The sequence below is a fragment of the Chanodichthys erythropterus genome, chromosome 18, assembly GCF_024489055.1.
Source record: "Chanodichthys erythropterus isolate Z2021 chromosome 18, ASM2448905v1, whole genome shotgun sequence".
In the NCBI taxonomy this organism is placed as follows: domain Eukaryota; kingdom Metazoa; phylum Chordata; class Actinopteri; order Cypriniformes; family Xenocyprididae; genus Chanodichthys; species Chanodichthys erythropterus.
The window spans coordinates 11,691,331-11,712,487 of NC_090238.1; the positions used below are offsets into that span (position 1 = coordinate 11,691,331).

At 34.3% G+C, this 21,157-nt stretch overlaps 1 protein-coding gene across 1 annotated transcript; it reads left to right on the forward strand.

The window, feature by feature from the left end:
• Window positions 1-681: 681 nt before the first annotated feature.
• Window positions 682-9,352, forward strand: ak7b (adenylate kinase 7b). The gene is made up of 18 exons (XM_067367972.1): window positions 682-771; window positions 1,036-1,215; window positions 1,339-1,447; window positions 1,537-1,631; window positions 2,862-2,972; window positions 3,122-3,205; window positions 3,300-3,388; window positions 3,476-3,566; window positions 3,643-3,720; window positions 3,825-3,974; window positions 4,112-4,240; window positions 4,434-4,527; window positions 4,703-4,831; window positions 4,937-4,990; window positions 5,752-5,949; window positions 7,012-7,232; window positions 9,025-9,183; window positions 9,282-9,352. The coding sequence occupies exons 1-18, from the start codon at window positions 682-684 to the stop codon at window positions 9,318-9,320; spliced, it is 2,100 nt and encodes a 699-aa protein (XP_067224073.1). The 3' UTR covers window positions 9,321-9,352.
• The last annotated feature ends 11,805 nt before the right edge of the window (window positions 9,353-21,157 follow it).

The window sequence follows — 21,157 nt, forward strand, 5'->3', positions numbered from 1 at the left end:
TCCCCTCGCTGTGAGGTGAAGATGACATCTCCCATGATTCCATGCTTAATCTCGACATCATCAAGCTATGCCTATGTTTTGAATAGGCGACCTCTAGCGGCGAAAATTTACATATTGTGCCTTTAATGTGTTTTGAGTTGATCTGCTGATGAGACAATGCAAACATATCTTTCCAAGAAATTTCAGTACACCAAAAAAAAAAAAAAAAGAAAAAATAATAAGTGATCTTGAGCTTTATACTGTTTTGTTTTTTTTGTTGTTTTTTTTTTTTGAACAGCGGATGCCATTAAAAAAGCCTATCCCTCACACACAGTTTTCATACCTGTAATGGCTCTGCTCAAAATAAGGGTTATTGCCATATATATATATGTAAAAAATAGAATAGTTAAAAATTTATATATATATATATATATATATATATAAATTTTTAACTATTCTATTTTTTACTATTCGTTACTTTAACTGACTATTCATTACATAACTGACTATTCATATTCATTTTTTTTTTGTAGATGATTTATATATCATTTATATAAATATTTATATATTAATTTTAGAGGCTTTTAAGCGCCTAGGCAAATTAACTACGATGCGTTCAGTTTTATATTTTAGTTATGTAGACTGCGAACCATGGGGTGCGAACGCATCCGTTTCCTAGCAACAGGACAACAGCAACACAGGATGGCGGACCAAACTGAGAAGAGACCGCCAAACTCTAGACGAGTTTTTATTAATGATGTTGATCACTATGCAACGAAAAATATCGCTAAGGTAAGATATTTGATTACTTTAACAATATTGTATCATTGCGCCGTAGGCTAATTGTTACAAGTGTTACAAATGCATTCCTCTAAATGTACCACATAGTCGATCAGTTTATTTGAGAAAACGGCATGTAATGCCTAATAACGTTACTTAAGGTGGAGTTTGAAGAATTGGGTAGCTAGTTTCAGATGAATTATAACATGTCGCATCAAGACACTGCTTGAAATTAGGGCTATTATGCCCACACTTTATTAACCTGTCTGTGTTTAGTTTTTAGACTCGTGTGTAGTTGGTGCATCTTTTGTGGAGTTCGGAGAGGCTGATGTTGAGGAAGAGGACGACAGGCTTCAGGATGAGCAACCAAAAATCAAAGATGCAACCTTCCAGATTGTGGGAACAGTTTCCAGCCAAACAGAGGAGAAGTTCAGTTTTATCTCTGAAGAGTACAGCGTAAATAAATCAACTATTTTACACAGTATTATGAAAAAGAAGACTTTTATAAGTTGTACCTTCTGTCACTTTACTTTATAGGCTTATTTGTTTTTTTATTAAATTCCTTTTCCTTCCTACCAGCGCTTGAAGCGTGAAGAGCTTCTCCATCATCTGATGAAATGTGATGTGATAATTTATGATATTACTCAGCATCCCAATCAGATAGATGAAGCACAGTGGGCTGTCTCAGGTATCACATTTTTATTAAATCCATGTGCTGCTTACTGTTATGAACCTTTTTCTTGAGCAGATGCTAGTTTAATTATGATCCAATCACAGCTCTTCATGAAGAAATTGACACGTTTTCTGGGCACAAGATGTTTATCCTGGTGTCAACCATCATGACGTGGGCTACGACTAAACCAGTCGATAAAGTAGGAATAATTACATTTAAGAACACTGTTGTCCATTAAATACTTTCTTCCGAAAGAGGATAAGGGCCAAGCAATAATATAAAAATAAAACCATCTCGAGATTAAAGTTGTTATATTTCGAAAAAAAATTGTTACATTTCAAGAAAAAAGTTGAGAGAAAATGGGAACAAATTCGTAATTTAACGAATTTGTTCTCGTAATTTAACGACTTTTTTCTCGTAATTTAATGACTTTATTCTCAACATTTTATCTCGAAATTTTTCTCTAAATTTAACGACATTTTTCTCATAATTTAATGAATTTGTTCTCATAACTTAAGTTTTTTCTTGTAATTTAACGAGTTTATTTTATCTCGACTTTTTTCTTGAAATTTAACAAGTTTTTTCTCATAATTTAACAAGTTTATTCTCAACATTTTATCTCAACTTTTTTCTCGAAATTTAACAACTTTAATCTCGAGATGGTTTTATTTTTTTACTATTGCTTGGCCCTAATAGTCTTCTGTACTTTCTTGATCAGCATGTAAACATGATTAAAATGTTGTACTAATTAATATTTTAACTTCTCAATAGGATGATCCAGATATTCCTTTTACAGACGAGCACTACAGGAAAAGAAACTCATTAAATTTCAAGAAAAAAGTTGACATAAAATAATGAGAATAAACTTGTTAAATTACGAGAAAAAACTTGTTAAATTTCGAGAAAAAAGTCGAGGTAAAATGTTGAGAATAAAGTAATTAAATTATGAGAATAAAGTCATTAAATTACACGAAAAAAGTCGTAAAATTATGAGAACAAATTCGTAATTTAAGGAAATTGCTCTCGTAATTTAACAACTTTTTTTTCGTAATTTAATGACTTTATTCTCAACAATTTATCTCATTTTTTCTCTAAATTTATCGACATTTTTCTCATAATTTAACGAATTTGTTCTCGTAATTTAATGACTTTTTTTGTAATATAATGAGTTTATTCTCAACATTTTATCTCAACTTTTTTCTCGAAATTCAACGTTTTTTCTCGTAATTTAACGAGTTTATTCACAACATTTTATCTCGACTTTTTTCTCGAAATTTAACAAGTTTTTTCTCGAAATTTAACAACTTTAATCTCGAGATGGTTTTATTTTTTTATTATTGCTTGGCCCTAATCCTCTTCCGTACTTTCTTGTTCAGCATGTAAACATGATTAAAATGTTGTACTAATGAATATTTTAACTTCTCAATAGGATGATCCAGATATTCCTTTTACAGACGAGCACTACAGGAAAAGAAAAGCACACCCCAACTTCCATGATCATATCAGTTTGGAGAAACTTGTGGTCAAATTAGGCAAAACTGTAAGCAAGAAGCCTTGTGGGATAATAATTTTTCAATTTTAGCTGAAAATGAATGCACTATTAAACACACTATTTATGGTAAAATAAACACTTCAAGTGAGCAGCTTTTAAAAGTGTGAAGTTCATATTTATTCATGAATGATTTTCAGAAAAGCTCCCAGTTCTCTACATACGTTATTGCATCAGGGCTACAATATGGAATGGGAGAACATATGTTTCACTTGTTTTTTAAGGTAAATCAGTGGATAGACTTTTTTTAAAAAAAATACTTTTGTTAATACTTTGAAACGTTGAAAACAGTTCGTTGTGTTTTGTTGCGCTATGTAGATGTCATGGATGGGTGAAGTCTCCAAGGTGCCCATCTTTGGAGATGGTTCCAATATTATCCCCACTATTCACATCAATGATCTTGCGGGGTTAGTATAATTGTGGAGCTTTTTATGACATCATCCATGCAAAAGCTAAGTTACCGGGCATTTACCTGTACATCCGTTTGATTCAAGGGTCATCCAAAATGTCATTGACCACAAGCCAAAGGCACAATACTTTGTTGCTGTTGATGACTCCAAAAACACAATGGAGGATATCATAAAGGTGAGATTTTACACATTCAGTATGTTTTTGTTTTGAAAATTAATGGTTCTCATGCAAGGAAATCTTCTTCCTCAAGGCAGTAACACTCGTGCTTGGACCAGGAAAAACACAGAATGTTTCAAAAGAGGAGATTTATCTCATACGGGAGCTGACCGTAAGAATCAATGTCAATATTGTTCTGACATTCTACAGCGAAGATTATAAATATTTACATTTCTGGTTTTGGATCAACTATGATATTTTTTTTACTTTCTTCAGCAAACAGATATTGATTCTTTGCTTGTCAACCTTCGTATTGAAGCACTGTATGTGAAAGAGAATTTTAACATCCATTGGGTGTCAGAAGATGGCATGGTTGAAAACATTGAGCAGATCACTGAAGAATACAAGCAGACCAGGGGATTGTTGGTATGCTGAAGGTTGAAATGCTCTAGTTGTTATTTTTGATACTTCTTTTATGTTGAAAATCACTTTGTGCTATGTTGGGCTTTTTGAGTAAATCTAAAGTTTCACAGTACAAGCACCTATGTTTGTGTGTGTCCCAGCCCCTTCGTATCTGCATCCTGGGACCACCTGCTGTTGGAAAGAGCACTATAGCAGAGAGGATATGCAAGCATTACAAACTACATCATGTTAAACTTAAGGAGACAGTCACTGAAACATTAGACAACCTGGTCAGTGTTATACAACACACAGCATTTATTCAGAAGAATCAAAGCATCTTTAAATAATTCAGATTTTATATAAAAATTAATAATAGTATTGATGTAAATAGCTCCTGCAGTGACCTTTTCTGTTTTTATACATTGAAAATGTACAAATTGTATAGATTTTCTACTGATGCTTAACGTTAGTTGAATTATTCAGGAGTTGTGTGTTCATACGGAGGACGTGGAAAATGATGAGGGTGAAGCTCAGGAGTTTCTGGACACTCTGAAGGAAAACATGAATGAGAATGAAGGTTGTATGTTTGTAATTTTTTAGGTGCTATATATGTTGAAATTATATATATAATTTGAGAGATCTTTGCAATTTTGTGTGTATATATATATATATATATATATATATATATATATATATATATATATATATATATATATATATATATATATATATATATTTTTTTTTTTTTTTAGGACGACTGGATGATCAATATTTGATTCGTATAATGAGGGACAAACTCAGAACTAAACCCTGTATGAACCAGGGCTTCGTTTTAGATGGTTTTCCGAAGACATATGAGCAGGCGAAGCAGTTATTTACTGGTGAGAAATTTGCCTTTTTTAGGTGATATATTAACAAATTAAATCATGATTCTGATTAATAATACATGAGTTTTGATTTGCTGCATTTATTTAAATATTCAACAGGTGATGAAGAGCCTGAAGACTTGCAATCTAAACATGAGAAAAAGATCATCCCAGGTCTGTAATTTATTAATATAATGTATAATGCAGATTAGAAATGCCTCCCTCCCCCCAACTTTTCCATCATAATTATTAGCCTTAAGATTTGAATCTTGCATGATTGATTTGAACTCATTTACTATTCAAAAGTTTCATGCTCACTTTCATGCTCACCAAGGCTGAACACAGTAAAAACCATAAAAATACAGTAAAATCAGTAATATTGTGAAATATTATTGCACTTTAAAATAACTATTCCCTATTTTAATATATTTTCAAATGTATTGTATTCATATGATGGCAGAACTGAATTTTCAGCATCATTACTCCAGTCTTCAGTGTCACATGATCCTTCGGAAATCATTCTAATATGCTGATTTGAAACTTTTCTAATCATTATCAATGTTGAAAACAGTTGTGCTTCTTTATATTTTTGTGGAAACTGTGATAAATATTTATTTTTTCATGTTCTTCGACGAATAGAAAGTTCATAAGAATAGAATCTATTTGAAAAAACCTTTTGTATCATCATAAATGTCTTTACTAACACATTAAAGTATCCTTGCTGAATAAAAACCTTATTGAGCCAATTTAGCTCTATTTTTACTTTTTAGAGATCTTTGCAATTTTGTTCAGCTCAGCTTTACATAATAGTACTAACTTTTGTGAAAATGCTCGACAAGAGATGTTGTATTTGTAGACCGAATACCCCCAACTATTTTAAAAGACTTTAAAAATCACTGTAATACTAGAGAGACAATCTTCTGTCTGTTCTTCAGAGTTTGTGTTCTCTGTTGATGCCACTGACGATTTCCTGAAAAACCGTGTTCTGAATCTACCCGAGACTGTTGTAGAGGGAACTTCCTACACCCCTGAACAGTTCCTACACCGCTTGGCCCGTTTCAGAGAGAGAAATGTAGAGGATCAAACAGTGCTGAACTACTTTGAAGACCTAAAGATTCATCCTGAGCACTTAGGTAACACTGAAGGAGTAAATCAAATCATGTTTTAATGAATTTTAGTAATACTACATCTGTTGAGCTAGCTAATACAGACCAAGCATAAAGGTACGGTCACATTTACAGCAAATTTTGCATAAGGGCAAAAGATTTACACATACCGGTTTTGCAGTGTGTTCAAGAGAAAGGTTTGTTTGGTTTATTAAACAGAAGTGACTTCTGTTTAAGATGCACTTCATAGGATGTGTTTACACTTGGCAGTTTGGTTTGATTAAAATGAAATCTAGTGCAATTTCTCTGTTAGTATGCTTCATTTGAATAAGTGTGAATGTTGCCATCCAAACCATGGTGTTAACATCAAAATGGAGAAAAAACGTGGTTTAAGTGACTGAATGTGACATGTTTATTGGTGCCAGACAAACTGGTCTGAGTATTTCATAAACTGCTGATATACTGGAAATTTTACGCAAATGGTCCAGTGAGATGAAGTCGGGTGCCACTCCTGTCAGCCAAGAACAGGAAGCTCAGGCTACAATTCGCACAGGCTCACCAAAATTGGACAATAGAAGATTGGAAAAATGTTGCCTGGTCTGATGATAACAGCAGGATAACGCCATGTCACAAAGCTCTAATCAACTCAAACTGTTTTTTTGAACATGACAATGAGTTCACTATAATCAGATGGCCTCTGCAGTGTGAACGTTAAATGAACCAGGACTAGATGTATCATTATCTTTTTTGGTCCGGACCAAAAGAACCAAGAGAAGTGAACTACAAGTGTGAACACACCCTTACATCGCTACACTGACAATTAAAATAGACCTTTTTGCCGATAAAATTTCAATAATGTGACCTCACCTTTAGGAGTGGTATTGAGATGTTTCAATAGTTTTTACAGGCATCTCACATGATACCTTGCTTGAAAAGTGTGCTTGTGCTATATTTCTTTACAATAAATAAGACTTGATTTGATTAACTAATGCCATTACTGTATATTAATTTAGTAATTAAAGTGTGGTCTAAGTTAAATTAAAAATTTTTAGACCTCTGTATATGTATTTTCCTATACTGTTATTTCAGACATTACAAGCAATGATGACAGTGAGTACCAGCTGGTCACAGAGAAGATTTGCAAAAAAATAGGCAAACCGAAGAACTATGGGCAGATCTCAGAGGAGGTGGAGGAAGAAGAGCGACGGCAAGCTGAACAGCAGCTAAAGGAACAGGCAGCACAGAGGGCCGAGGCGGAGCGACGGGAGGAAGAAGAGGCGCAACAGAGAGATCAGCGTTGGGGAGAGTGGGTAAGCACCTGCCATTAATTATCTGACAACCACTGTGGATTCAGTACTTCATATATACAGCTCTGGAAAAAATTAAGAGACCACTCCAAGTTCAGAAATCAATTTTAAGTGGTCTCTTAATTTTTTCCAGAGCTGTATATATAAAGTACTTCGGTTTGAATTATATATACACAGTACAGTCCAAAAGTTTGGAACCACTAAGATTTGTAATGTTTCGTCTGTTCACCAAGGCTACATTTTATTTAATTAAAAATACAGTAAAAACAGTAATATTGTGAAATATTATTACAATTTAAAATAACTGTTTTCTATTTGAATATATTTCACAAAGTAATTTATTCCTGTGATGCAAAGCTGAATTTTCAGCATCATTACTCCAGTCTTCAGTGTCACATGATCCTTCAGAAATCATTCTAATATGCTGATCTGCTGCTCAAGAAACATTTAATGTGTACAATTGTACAAAATATTTGTCAAATATTACTTTGTCAAATATATTTAAATAGTACACAGTTATTTTAAATTGTAATAATATTTCACAATATTACTGTTTTTTACTGTATTTTTAATTAAATAAATGTAGCCTTGGTGAGCAGATGAAACTTCTTTTAAAAACATTAAAAATCTTAGTGGTTCCAAACTTTTGGACTGTACTGTATATATATATATATATATATCATAGATGCAAACTCCTCACCTTTCAGTGACAACTCACCTTTTTGAGATCAAAATAGGTCACTTATGGGATTTTTTATAGATCCAATGAGAAAGTGTTTTTATAGGGGTGGGAGGGGGTCTTATAAGGGTACTTTGTTGTTTCAATAAGTACTGTATATTGTTTCCTTTACTCTTACTCTAAAAACAAATTACTTTAAATGTGTCTGAGGTGTGGGAACGGTGAAGAGAGAGAGGGCAAACAATTTGCAGCTAAGCTCAGTATTGCTGTCTAATCAGCCAATATTGTCTTAAATATCCTGCGTTACAGTATTGGATATATATACGATATTAAAAATAAATAAAAAAATCCCTTAAAGTAACTACAAATGAGCATGCAAAGCAATTTTTAATTTTTTTTTTAAACATATTGTGCGAAGCATGCCCCCGCCCCACGCGATGTTCTCACCTTTTTTCCCCCTTACCTGTTTGCAGTAATTTCACTTTGATGGCATTAAAAGGTTGTTAGTCAGTTATTGAAATGCCTTATTTTCAAAAATGTCACAGCTAAGTCCATGTGTGGTTTTTTTCGCAAAAACCTTTAAAGGGTTAGTTCACCCAAAAATTAAAAATTGACCAAAAATATTCTCGTCGCTTTATAATATTAATATTGAACCACTGTACTCACATGAACTGATTTAAATATGTTTTTAGTACATTAATGGATCTTGAGAGAGGAAATTTCATTGCTCCCTATGCAGGCCTCATGGAGCCATCAGATTTCAACAAAAATATCTTAATTTGTGTTCTGAAGATTAACAAAGGTCTTAAGGGTGTGGAACAACATGAGGATGAGTAATAAATGACAGAATTTTCATTTTTGGGTGAACTAACCCTTAATTTGTCCACTTTAGAAGATCTGCAGGAAGATCTTCTATATATATATATATATATATATATATATATATATATATATATATATATATATATATATATATATACTTTGATTTGCATTAATATCATTTTTGCCATTTAAAAGTACTTTTTTTTTTTTAAATTGTCATTTCATGTTTTGCAGTTGCAGAAAAAATATGTTAGGCTAGCTCATCAATAAGATTTTGGTGGTGTGTGTTTTAAGAATCAGCATCTTGAGGAGGTGAGGAGACAAGAACATGACTTGTTGGAAACTCAGTCAGGACATTTCAGAAACTACCTGATGAGGGATGTGATGCCCACTCTCACCCAAGGGCTCATCGAATGCTGTACGATACGTCCTGATGACCCCATAGACTTCCTGGTAGGTTGGTCCTCCTAATAGCTGCACCTTATTAGTTTACTTGAAGGTATTTTCTGGAAATTGTAAAATTGTCTCCGTTTGTCATTTGTATCTTTCAGGCTGAGTACCTTCTCAAAAATAATCCTGAAGCGCAATAAAATGCGGACGTTTTTTTGTCCTTGGTTTCGTCTGCAAGTATAACTTCTGTTGTTTTTTGTTCTAGAGAGTTTTATCTCAGTCTTAATGTTAATTTAAAGTCTAATTCTTTAATATACAGTCCATGATTTTTGAATAATAATTATGCAGTACTGCGTTAATTAATAAATACAATGCAAATCAAATATAAAAACTCCTTTCTTCTTATTATGTTTATCTACTTGTGCATTTAAAATGCGGAAAACATCATAATAAAATAAAAGCTTGGTAGAACGAAGCTGGTAATTGGAAGTTCATTTGTGAAAAGTATGTCCATCATGTCATGATTACTCTGATTTGTCCTCTGCTAAATGTTAAGGATAATTATTACAAATGGCAGATGATTAACAGACCCTTTTAGATAGAACATTATAAATTTCATTAGTAAAATAAACAAAATACTTCAGTTAGAGCCTTTTTATGATAATAAATGAACATACTCCTTAGCTCTAGTTTCTCCTTTCACAAACAGAATACTAAATAATACAATTATACAATGCAGAAGGTCCACAAAGTGTCCAGTTTACGATAGGCAATATTATTCTCCAAGGCATGAAGAATTATATGGTAATCGTTTGCAGAAGGTGGAGATTAAAAATAAAGTAGGTAGGAATTTACAACAAGTCAAGTGGAACGATAATAGATGTACAGCTGCTAAGGATGAGATTGTGTATGACAAAGCACAGGTGCATGAGGTTAGGCAGAAATATTGGCTTTCTGTAATATGGATGGGCCCCAGAGTGGAAACTGTTTATGAATCTGTTGATCAGCACTTTTGATGCTGCACAAACTTTTAAAACATCAGCCCTTTGGGTCTGTAAGAGTGTCAGTATTAAATTCAGCTACTCAAATAGGCAGACGTCAGTGATCGAAGATATGATAATTTAACATTTAACCTTCTTTGACCTTTAAATGTAAATATTGCATTAGGAAAAATTAATCATACGTAATATGCTAAAGATAACATTGTTTCAAAGCCAAAATACTTTATTTTTATAACAACATTTTATTGTAGCCTACATTTGCTTAGTTTACATTAAATGTTTACTCAAAAAATCTGTACACTTTCATATATACACTACCCTTAAAAACTGTCTGACCATTTTTTCTCTTTTGAAATATAAGATTATATTTGAAATATAGCCTTTTATGCTCACCAAAGCTGCATTTATTTTATTAAAATAAAATTAAAAACAGTTATATTCTGATATTACAAATAAAATGTAACTGTTTTGTATTTGAATGTGTATTTGACAAAGTAATTTATTCCTGTGATGTCAAAGCTGAATCTTTACTCCAGTCTTCAGTGTTGCATGATCTTTCAGAAATCATTCTATGATGATGATTTGGTTCTCAAACATTTCTAATAATTATCAACATTTAAAACTGTTAAGCTGCTATTTTTGTAGAAACCATGCTATATATATATATATATATATATATATATATATATATATATATATATATATATATATATATATATATATATATATATAGTATCATAGTAAAATCTGTACTGTATACTTTTTACAGCCACATTGTTTTCAAGACAGGCAGGTTACTGAACATACCACTAGATGGCACTCCTCCCCAAGCAATATAAGACATTTATAGTCTTTTCCTTTTAAGATTCCCTCCACAACCACTGAGATTGAGACTGAGTTGACCACATTCTGTACAAACATTTATGTACAGTATGTTGAACAATTAGGCCTAAAGAATATATATCTATAGCAAACTTGTATAAATATCAACATCCACTTTTTTTTTTTTCTTTTTGCAGTATTCAACTATTTGCACCGTTGTATCTATAAAACGTGTCTATTGATCATTTAATAAAATAACCAATTCAGCAGCATGTATGAATTGATCAGTTCTGAATATTATACCAAAATGTTACAATTAATAAATACAATGCAAATCAAATGGAAAAGCACATTTACTTAGCATAATATAATTATGTACAAGTTGCTTTTTTGTATTAATTATATGTATTTAATTACTTATAAACAGTGTTTGGGAAAGTTACTTTTAAAAGTAATGCATTACAACATTGCATTACTCCATAAAAAAGTAACTAATAGTATTACTTAGTTACTTTTTATGGAAAGTAATTCGTTACATTACTACTTTGTTACTTTTTCTCACCTGGTCTAGGCTTGCTTATTTGTTTTTAATAACATGTTTTATGTATGTATTGTATATATATGAAATTATCCTTCAATGATCCTGTGCACACAATGCACTCTACACCTTACTCCCAATTTTTCTCAACATGGGGACAAGAGAGGTGTGAGAACATTGCTTATATATATATATATATATATATATATATATATATATATATATATATATATATATATATATATATATATATATATATATATATAAACTAAGAGTAACAGGAGCTAAATGTCTCAATTTAAGTACAGAAGTCTGTACAGTTTTGTGTTTACCCACATCACTACATTGGAGGCCTGAATATCTGTGGCTGTAAACAGTCAACCAAAACCCTGTCTTCATTTGGAGGGGGGAAAGTGTTTTGTTGCTTAGGAACAGTTGTGTCTGTGTCGCAGTGGGGGTCTCCTTGTGAATATCATTATGTTCCCTTCAATCGACAAAAATGACACATTTTTCTTGTCTGCCAATATTTATCATTGGCTGCACTCACTTGCGGGCCTGAAAAATGTATTTTTATTGATTATGGGGCAGAGTCTGGGATTATAACTAACTTTGTATCAAAATAATATTCTAGTTATCTACAATAAAAGGTTTTTTCATGCTGACAAACTACGAGAACATAAGTAAAAGTAAAATGCATATAATTCTTATGGTTGTTTGGTTCAATATACCTTGTTTTTGCCCATAAAAAGCTTGGCAAGTCAACAAAGTAGTTTTACTACGTTAACTACTAATAACTCTCACTGTCTGAAAGAGTGAAAGAAACAGAGATTGATCCATTTTTCCCTGCAACAATACAAGAGTGATATGAATTAAGCATCGTTTTGAAGTTGTAAGATGTAATTGCAAATATTCTGTTGATCACAAATAAAACAGACGGAGCAGGTGAGGCCAGAGGACGTGGCGAGGAGCGGAAAGGTACCCGGCGAGTCTGCACCCTGCGACTGATTGTGCGCAGGATCATGTTGACAGGAGGAAGGAGGAGATGCAGCCACACATACAGCAGGGATGCTGGGTGCCTAGGCCGGAAATTCATCAAAATGGGGGAACACCTCCAAGAAATGTGCGTCAGACGGTGTGTGCTCCTCTCGCATCGTCCCTTTGGAAAGTCAGTGAAATTTTCCAGTGATTGATGATGGCTTGGAAGGGGGTCAAGTAAGAACAATGTACATTATTAATGGAGTTGGACTGTCCTCTATAATTGCTTACCTTGAAGTAAAAAATATGATAACTAGAAATTTACCTCACCAACACATTTTAATATACCTTAACATATCCTAACAATATATATATATAATATTGTTAGGATATATATATATATATATATAGAGAGAGAGAGTATTGATGAATAACGATTTCTGAAAAATAGATTTTTATATATATATATATATTTATTAGGAAAACTTTTAGGAAATCTTATTCAGCAAATCTGAAACAAACCAAATTTAAATAAAACAAAACTTTTTTTTTCTGTTTTTGTATCTTTTAGGGTTTTTTTTAATGAATTTGGTTTCATTTTTGTTGATTTTTTTTTTCCTGAAAAAAGCTATAATATATTTATTAATATATTATTATATATTACAGATTTTTTAGCGAAATGTATTTATAAAAAATCTCTATATATTCATATTATAATATATTTAGGGTAGGTTCTAATTGTGACAACTTACCCCACATAGTGACAACATGTCCTGCTTTTGGCCAACGTGTTAAAAAAAAAAAAAAATCCCAAGTCATGACAGTAGCTACATTTTATTTGTATTTAATAATTTTTTTTAGCCATGATTTTATTGAATTGACTTTCAAAGACAAAACCTACACTGAGAAATATTCACTGAAGTAAAAAAGTGTGACAACTAGCCCCAGTCTATATATATAATAGAAAACAAGCCCCCAATATCCTCCTGTCAATTACAAGTAGGTGCTCACTAACAACTGTCCAATTTCTTGGGCTCCGACTGAAAAATGTTTGACATTTTATCTTTGAGTACAGCCGTACACGCTGCATCATTCCCAGCGTCTGTGCATCTGTTTCCAACATCCTTGCGATCAGGTTTCAAAGTCTGTTTGTTCCAGAGCCGGGGTGGGTTGAAGCTGGCTGGGCGATGTTCGGCAGCAGAGTTGGTGAGATGGAAGCCTTTGTTAAAAACATCAGGTAGAGCGTGGGGGGGCTGTTGGCACAGCGGCGCTTGCCCCCATGCTGTTCTGTCAATCTGCCCCTGCCCCGTGCCGAGAGGAGGAGGGGGGCAGACACCAGGGGGGCCAATCCTCCATGAGACCCAAATCACGCCAGATGAGGAAAGATGGTCCCTGGCTAAATACAGTTATCCCCCCTCATCTGTCAATCAAGAAATCTTTGAGTAATTTGGGATTTGCCAAGAAAAGCATTCAAATCTCTGAGTGATATTACTGTAGTTTTTGATATGCTGATATGCAATGTGTGTGGAACAATTCACATTACTGACTTTCTTATTTTAGAAAGGTCTTTATTTTATTTGTATTTTTTATAAAAATATCTTCAGTTGCATTTTTTTTTTTTTTTTTTTTTACAGTTTAAAGTTTTTCTTTTGAAAAATTAATAGGTAAACAGAATTAATTAGAAATAAATGAATGGCATGTGTTGGAGAAATTAAATCTAATTGATTACACACACACACACACACCAAAAAAAAAAAAAAAACAAGCCTATTTTTAAACACTGTAATTACACACTTTAGTGTGGAAATGTTAACGGAAATTCAAATCAAATTTACAAACCCAATCTCACCGTTAACTCATTTAATGCATTTCACAAAGGTTGTTTTTCATTTACCAAACATATTCTTAATTACTTTGAATTTAAAGTCACGGCAGATGGGCAGATTTAGTGTGACTTCCACAAAAGCCGCCTATATTTTCAGATATAACACCTTTTCATGTGCATCCACAACTTAAACCGCACAAAACGGCGATTCGTCCTTTGTTGTCGGCTAGCGCCGAGTAGTGCATGTAAACTAAGACCCGCGCAGAGGTAAATCCCAGCTTCTTAAATTTAACATATGTTCTCCTTCCCACACATTGTGAGAAGCTCATCGATGTCGTCTTGTCATCCAGACGACGATACGCTACATTAGCAGACGCAGGCAGGGAAGGGGCCTCATACAAGAGTGTGAATATTAGGGGAGATGGAACCCGAGCAAACAGGATTTAGAGCACACCTCTGTATCAACACAGATTTAGTCAGCGTCACCCTCCGGGGACACGAGGAGAGATGGAGGGAGATGCTTCTCTTCGTTTCGAGATGATTCACGTTGGGAGTGGGCTTGCAAAATTGCTTTATGGAAAGTGGAGGAAGCCTCGGCGGGAACATTAGGCAGGAAACAGCAGGAGGGCCACTGTTTCATTAGGGAGAAAGGCTTCGGCTTTATTACAGGGATTTGGAGTTTTATGGTTATCGTTATTTGCCATAGAATTATTATGCTTATATGTCTTCTACTCAGCTGTTTGGGTGGGGAGTGAATAGGTGGTCTCGGCGCAGTCGGCCGGGTCCGGAGGAGCAGGCGGCAGAGCCGTCCCCTTGGCGGCCGTCGCGTTCACCACGCACAGATCGGAGATCCTGCTCAGCAGCGTCTTCTGTGTTTCAACCAGGAAGTCCTCCTATGAGCAACAGAAAGGGATAGAGCTGTAGCTTATTCATATTTAATGCAATACGGCCCTGTTTCTTCATCAGTGCTCCATCTGACATGACTTTGCCATTAGCTTGTGTGGAACTGACATGCGAGAGTGATAAGCGAGAGTAGAGAAACAATCCCTACTCTCGTTGGCATGTTCAATTTGGTGGTGACGGGCTACAAAATATGGGAAGCAAATCACAGCTGGCTTGTGAGGCTTCAGATGCGGTCACATTTACCATTGCTCTGCGAAAATTTGCGGGCAAAATCCAGTCATTCCAATAGGAATTTGAGCAATCGGGAGTTTTGTGTGTGGGCTAAAAAGTTTGTCGTACAGATTCTGTTCATATTCAACAATCGTGACACTAAAGAATGCAGTAATGGCTGCTGAAAATTCAGCTTTGAATTCACAGGAATAAGTAAAAAAAAAAAAAAAAAAAAAAAAAAAAAAATTATATATATAAATATATATATATATATATATATATATATATATATATATATATATATAGGCTACACCGATTCACCCCAACCCCCCCAATCTGACGATTTTATATCACGATTAATTTTGAAGACTTCCACAATCTACTTTTTAAGCGAATCGTGGAGATCGTGATCTTTATGACCTTGTCATAATGTTACAATACAGCAATGACTGCCTACTATGGCTGTGCTGACTAGCCAAATTATATCATGTGTTTTTCATGCGTGGTGATGCGTTTGAAAAATCGACAGCAGTAAAGCTGTGCAATTAATCAAACTTTAGTTTCGATTTCGATTTTGGCTTTCAACGATTATGAAAATGTGATAATCAAGATATAATCGTGATCATTGTGCCACATGCCGTTCCTTTCCTTTTTGCAGTCTACTGCGGAACATGCTTTATTTTAAAAAAAGTTATTAAAAGCGCATTAAACTGCAAAAGAGACTGATCCCCACACGCTTTTTGTGTGCGTGCTGCGAGACGGAGCGAAACACGGATGAGCAAAGTATACTTGGGGTTTCAGGCGCACGCCTAAACGGTCAAATGTACACAAAAATATGCCAAAATGTTCCTCTTGGCAAGTATTTACATAAAGACAGTCAGATATGTTTATTCAGATATGAATAAACAGTGTAATAAACAGGGAAGGAAATCGGATGCTTATTGGTCTTAAAGCCTAAAGCCACGGTCACATTAGACTTTGAGCATGCAAAATTTCTTCGGACACTGTAACAGTCGTGATATGATGTCACTCTTTGCAGCATCTTTTTTATAAACATGAAATCATGTAACAAATAGTAATACATTCAAAATGTAAAAATATACTGCAAAAAAACATTGTTCTTTTAAAGACCCCCTGTGGTGAAAATCAAGTTTTTAATGTTGTTTATATGTCTATGTGGTGTTTTTAATATGCTTTAAGACAAACCATGAGCAAATTCATTGGACAGCACCATTGCTGAGTATTTTATGTTTAAAACTGCAGTAAAGACTCGCGGTTTGAAATAGTGGGTGCTTGTGATGTCACCGACTACCTTGTAACCAATCAAGACAATATGCCGGCAGGCTTTAGCATATCATTAATTATGACTGATCTGAAGCAGAAGAGAGATGCCAGGTTATTTACTGTTGATATGAAAAATTGTGTAGATTTTGTAATATAGCAAGTCTATGATGTATATTATGATGTTATGATGAACTATTTGGTGACTTTCTCCACTGACGTTCAGAGTTGTTCAAAGCATTTGGGATACTGATTGTTAGAAGTCAGTGTCTAAATATTTATTATTAGCTATTTGATAACGTAGTCAAGCAAAAGGCTAATAATTTGAATTAATGTTATGTGTCCGACAGAACCGTTGCAAGGGCTGTGCCAAGTGTGTGAGCGCATATCACGGCAAAGCAAAGTGACAGCTGATTTTAAGTAAAGCCAATAAAGCTCATGTTTTTGACCTTCAAAATATTTTAATACTATAAAACATAGCTAAAACAATATTGGACGTGTGGCCATAATTCGTGTGCATATGTTAGTCAGTGTGGCATCACACATCAAGTTCGGTCCATTTTAAATTCTTATTTTGGCTAGGTCTGGAATGGATCAAACCATAGATATTAGCCTACCTGATGAGTTCAAGTAAATACGCTGGAAATCCTCGCTCATTATTGCATGTCGGCTACGGAGAAGGCACAGGCGCCTGCAGGATTTCAGATGGTAGGCCTAACGTTTTTTTTATTTAACACTATAAAGTTAAATAAGCATATATAGCTTATTTTGCAATATATAAGCATATATATATATATATAAGCAATATATAAGCATATATTGCTCGTCACTACAGCAACAGTAGTGGAGGCGGGGCTAATATGCATATTTATTGACCCATGAATTTTAAATTAGGCAAGGGTGTACAGTTATATTCAAGCTATTTTAAGGCATGAAGAAAAATTTTTCACTGGAAATTTTTTTTAAATATGTCATTTTGGTGATCAAAGATGAGTTTTAAGTGATAAAATAATTGACTACAGGGGGACTTTAATTCAGCCAAGGGGTCACACCATGACATATCAATCTTCTACTGGTTACACGTCTTCACATGATGCAAATTCGCAGATCAGAGTTCATCAAACTTAAACTTTTGAATGCAGCGAAACTGTTCGCATGAGCTTGCGTTTTTGGTCCGACGCATTTGCATACGTTTGAATGGAAGTCAAAGGAATGACATCTGCAGTGTAAACGCTCCTTAATGCAAATACCTGCTGCTACTGTGTCATTAATGCTACACAAAAGACAGACAAAATCACTCACTGCTCTTGACTGAAGAACTTTAGTAGTTTTAATGAGAACAAATGTATGTTTAATTAAAGACTATGCAGTGTTTTAAAGTTTAACTCAGGGTTTAAAAGTGCCATAGAACGTCTTTTTACAAGATGTAATATAAGTCTAAGGTGTCCCCTGAATGTGTCTGTGAAGTTTCAGCTCAAAATACCCCATAGATTTTTTTTTTTTATTCATTTTTTTATTCATTAAATATGCTCCGATTCAGCGTGCGGCCCCTTCAAATTCTCGTGCTGCCCGCCTCCCGAGCTCGCGCTTGCCTTAAACAGCATTAACAAAGTTCACACAGCTAATATAACCCTCAAAATGGATCTTTACAAAGTGTTCGTCATGCAACATGTCTGATCTCGTAAGTATGGTATTTATTTGAATGTTTACATTTGATTCTGAATGAGTTTGATAGTGCTCCATGGCTAAAGCTAACATTATATACTGTTGGAGAGATTTATAAAGAATGAAGTTGTGTTTATGTATTATACAGACTCCAGGTGTTTAAAAAATTAAAATAACGACAGTCTTGTCTCCGTGAATACAGTAAGAAATGATGTTAACTTTAACCACATTTAACAGTACATTAGCAACATGCTAACGAAACATTTAGAAAGACAATTTACAAATATCACTAAAAATATCATGTTATCATGGATCATGTCAGTTATTATTGCTCCATCTGCCATTTTTCGCTATTGTCCTTGCTTGCTAGTCTGATGATTCAGCTGTGCACAGATCCAGATGTCCTGCCCTTGTGTAATGCCTTGAACATAGGCTGGCATAGGCAAATATTGGGGGCATACATATTAATGATCCCGACTGTTACGTCACAGTCAGTGTTATGTTGAGATTCGCCTGTTCTTCTGAGGTCTTTTAAACAAATGAGATTTATATAAGAAGGAGGAAACAATGGTGTTTGAGACTCACTGTATGTCATTTCCATGTACTGAACTCTTGTTATCCAACTATGCCAAGGTAAATTCAATTTTTAATTGTAGGGCACCTTTAAAGACTATAGGCTATAGACTATATGCTCCATAGGCTTGTTCCAGTCTGCATATTTTCGATAGTACATCTCAAAATTTGGAATATCGTGATTGAGATTGTGAATCGTGATTGTTTATTATAAGTTGAAGTGATTTTTTTTTTTTTTTAATTTTTGGAAAGATCACCCCTAAGATGAGCTAATAAAAATTTGGGAAGCAAATCACAGTTGGCTTATGAGGTACGGCTTCAAGTGCTGTCACATTAACCGCTGCTCACCGAAATTTTGCAGGAGAAATCCAGTTATTGCAATAGGAATTTGCGCAATCTGGAGGTTTATGTGAGGGTGAAAACTTTGGCCACTCAGATTTCGCTTATGTTCAAGTTGGTCATGCACATTCTGACCAACAGAAAGCTGCTTGATTTGAAAATGCTTTATACACGTCTACGCTATTGACAATGGACTTTTCTTTGCACATTAAATTTCCCCAATGTGACCGCACCTTTCCTCTTCATAAATTATGAATGGGGAAGATCGGGCCACACCGGTGCGATTCCTAAAGGCAACGAAGATGGGCCCTGCCTGGAAGCAACGGTGTCTTGCGGTGCCAACCTCTCCGACCCCAGCGGAGCACGGTGCTGCGGTGTACCGTGCAGGCTGCCCACCCTCCCTACCGGGCGGGCCGTCTGCAGCAGAGCAGTTAATAAAGAGATTGATTATCAGCCTGTCAGGAAGTGACAGTTGGACAGAGCCACTCCCCATGAATGACAGAGGGCACGCACCGCTCGCAGCAGCCAAGAGCGCCAGAACCAGCACCGCGCCACCAGCACCTCCACACCGTGCCAACCTTGCTACGGGGAGGAAGAGCCCCACCGCGAGCACAGCCATCGCCTTCTGGAGCAGCAGCTACACGGCTGCTGACTTCACTTCCTGTGCCAGAGTCAGAGTTCAACGCCGCTGCCTGCAGCATAATGACTGCCGGGCTCCGAACACAAAACATGAACATTTTTTTTTTTATGAGATGCAACATTCACACAAGAGTAAAAGAAAAGAAGTATTAGTATTATCTACAAAAGTATCTTCTGAGTAAATATCTGAAGTGTTTCTTCAACTTTGGGTATGTAAAGGGTGGGGTTTTATTAAAAGTGTAACATTTTATTATATGAAAGTCGCATTACAATGGCCTGGGACACCTTTCAACGCTTAGTTTATTTTTGTAACTTTTCAAATTACTTTTATGCATTGATTTTATTTTTTCCAGTTTCAAATGTCCAAAACCATCATTAATTTTTTTTTTTTTTTTTTTTTTACACAAATCAGCAGATTTGTCATTTTGATCACAACTAATAATTTTGCATGTTTTTTTTTTTGTTTTTTTTTTTTAACCAAGTTAATGTACTTGAACCTGGGTGACAACAGTGGCAGTGAAAAGCATTATAATTTTAATAATACATCATGAACTCTTTATTTCATAATAATCAATCTCTTCATTTTCTAAAAATTCACAATGACAAAAGTCCTTGTTGAAGAAACAGGAAAATTTATTTACAACAAAATGTTGAATAAATGGTTGCAATTTACTATACACACTCACTCACACACATGAGTTTTCAGTCAAACCATTGGCCTAAAAAAGAGCTGTTATATATACAATGACACTGCTGGTTACCCATCATGCATTTGGCAGGAGTTAAATCAGATAATGTTTGATATGATTACCTGCTAGGACTATAAAATGCTATGAAATGTTTTTGTTTTTTCTAAGTTTACATTTCTCTGTAATATTTTTTAAGTCCAACAGGTTTATTAACGCGACTTCCCAGTCATGTTCATTACTGTATTAGTGTAACTTCAATGAAATAATCTAAAATGCAGAACTTTAATACATTTTACATTTAAATACTGTTCTTTTGATCTTAACATTTATCAAAGAATCCTAAAAACAATATATCACGATTTCCACAAAAACATTAAGCAGCACAACTATTTTTTTAATATTGATAATAATAAGAGATGTAAGTAATGGATGCTGAAAATTCAGTTTTGCCATCACAAGAATAAGTTATATATATAAATATAATAATAATAATAAAAAAAAAAACATTTTAAATTGTTATAATATTTCACAGTATTACTGTATTTTGGATCAAATAAATGCAACCTTAGTGAGACTT

What these genes read in the sequence shown, in the direction of transcription:
- ak7b (XM_067367972.1), top strand. Translation starts at nt 682, where the DNA reads ATGGCGGACCAAACTGAGAAGAGACCGCCAAACTCTAGACGAGTTTTT. An exon ending in ATCTCATACGGGAGCTGACC is followed by an intron (nt 3,721 to 3,824) that starts GTAAGAATCAAT and finishes TACTTTCTTCAG; the next exon opens with CAAACAGATATTGATTCTTT. An exon ending in ATCAGCGTTGGGGAGAGTGG is followed by an intron (nt 7,233 to 9,024) that starts GTAAGCACCTGC and finishes GTGTGTTTTAAG; the next exon opens with AATCAGCATCTTGAGGAGGT.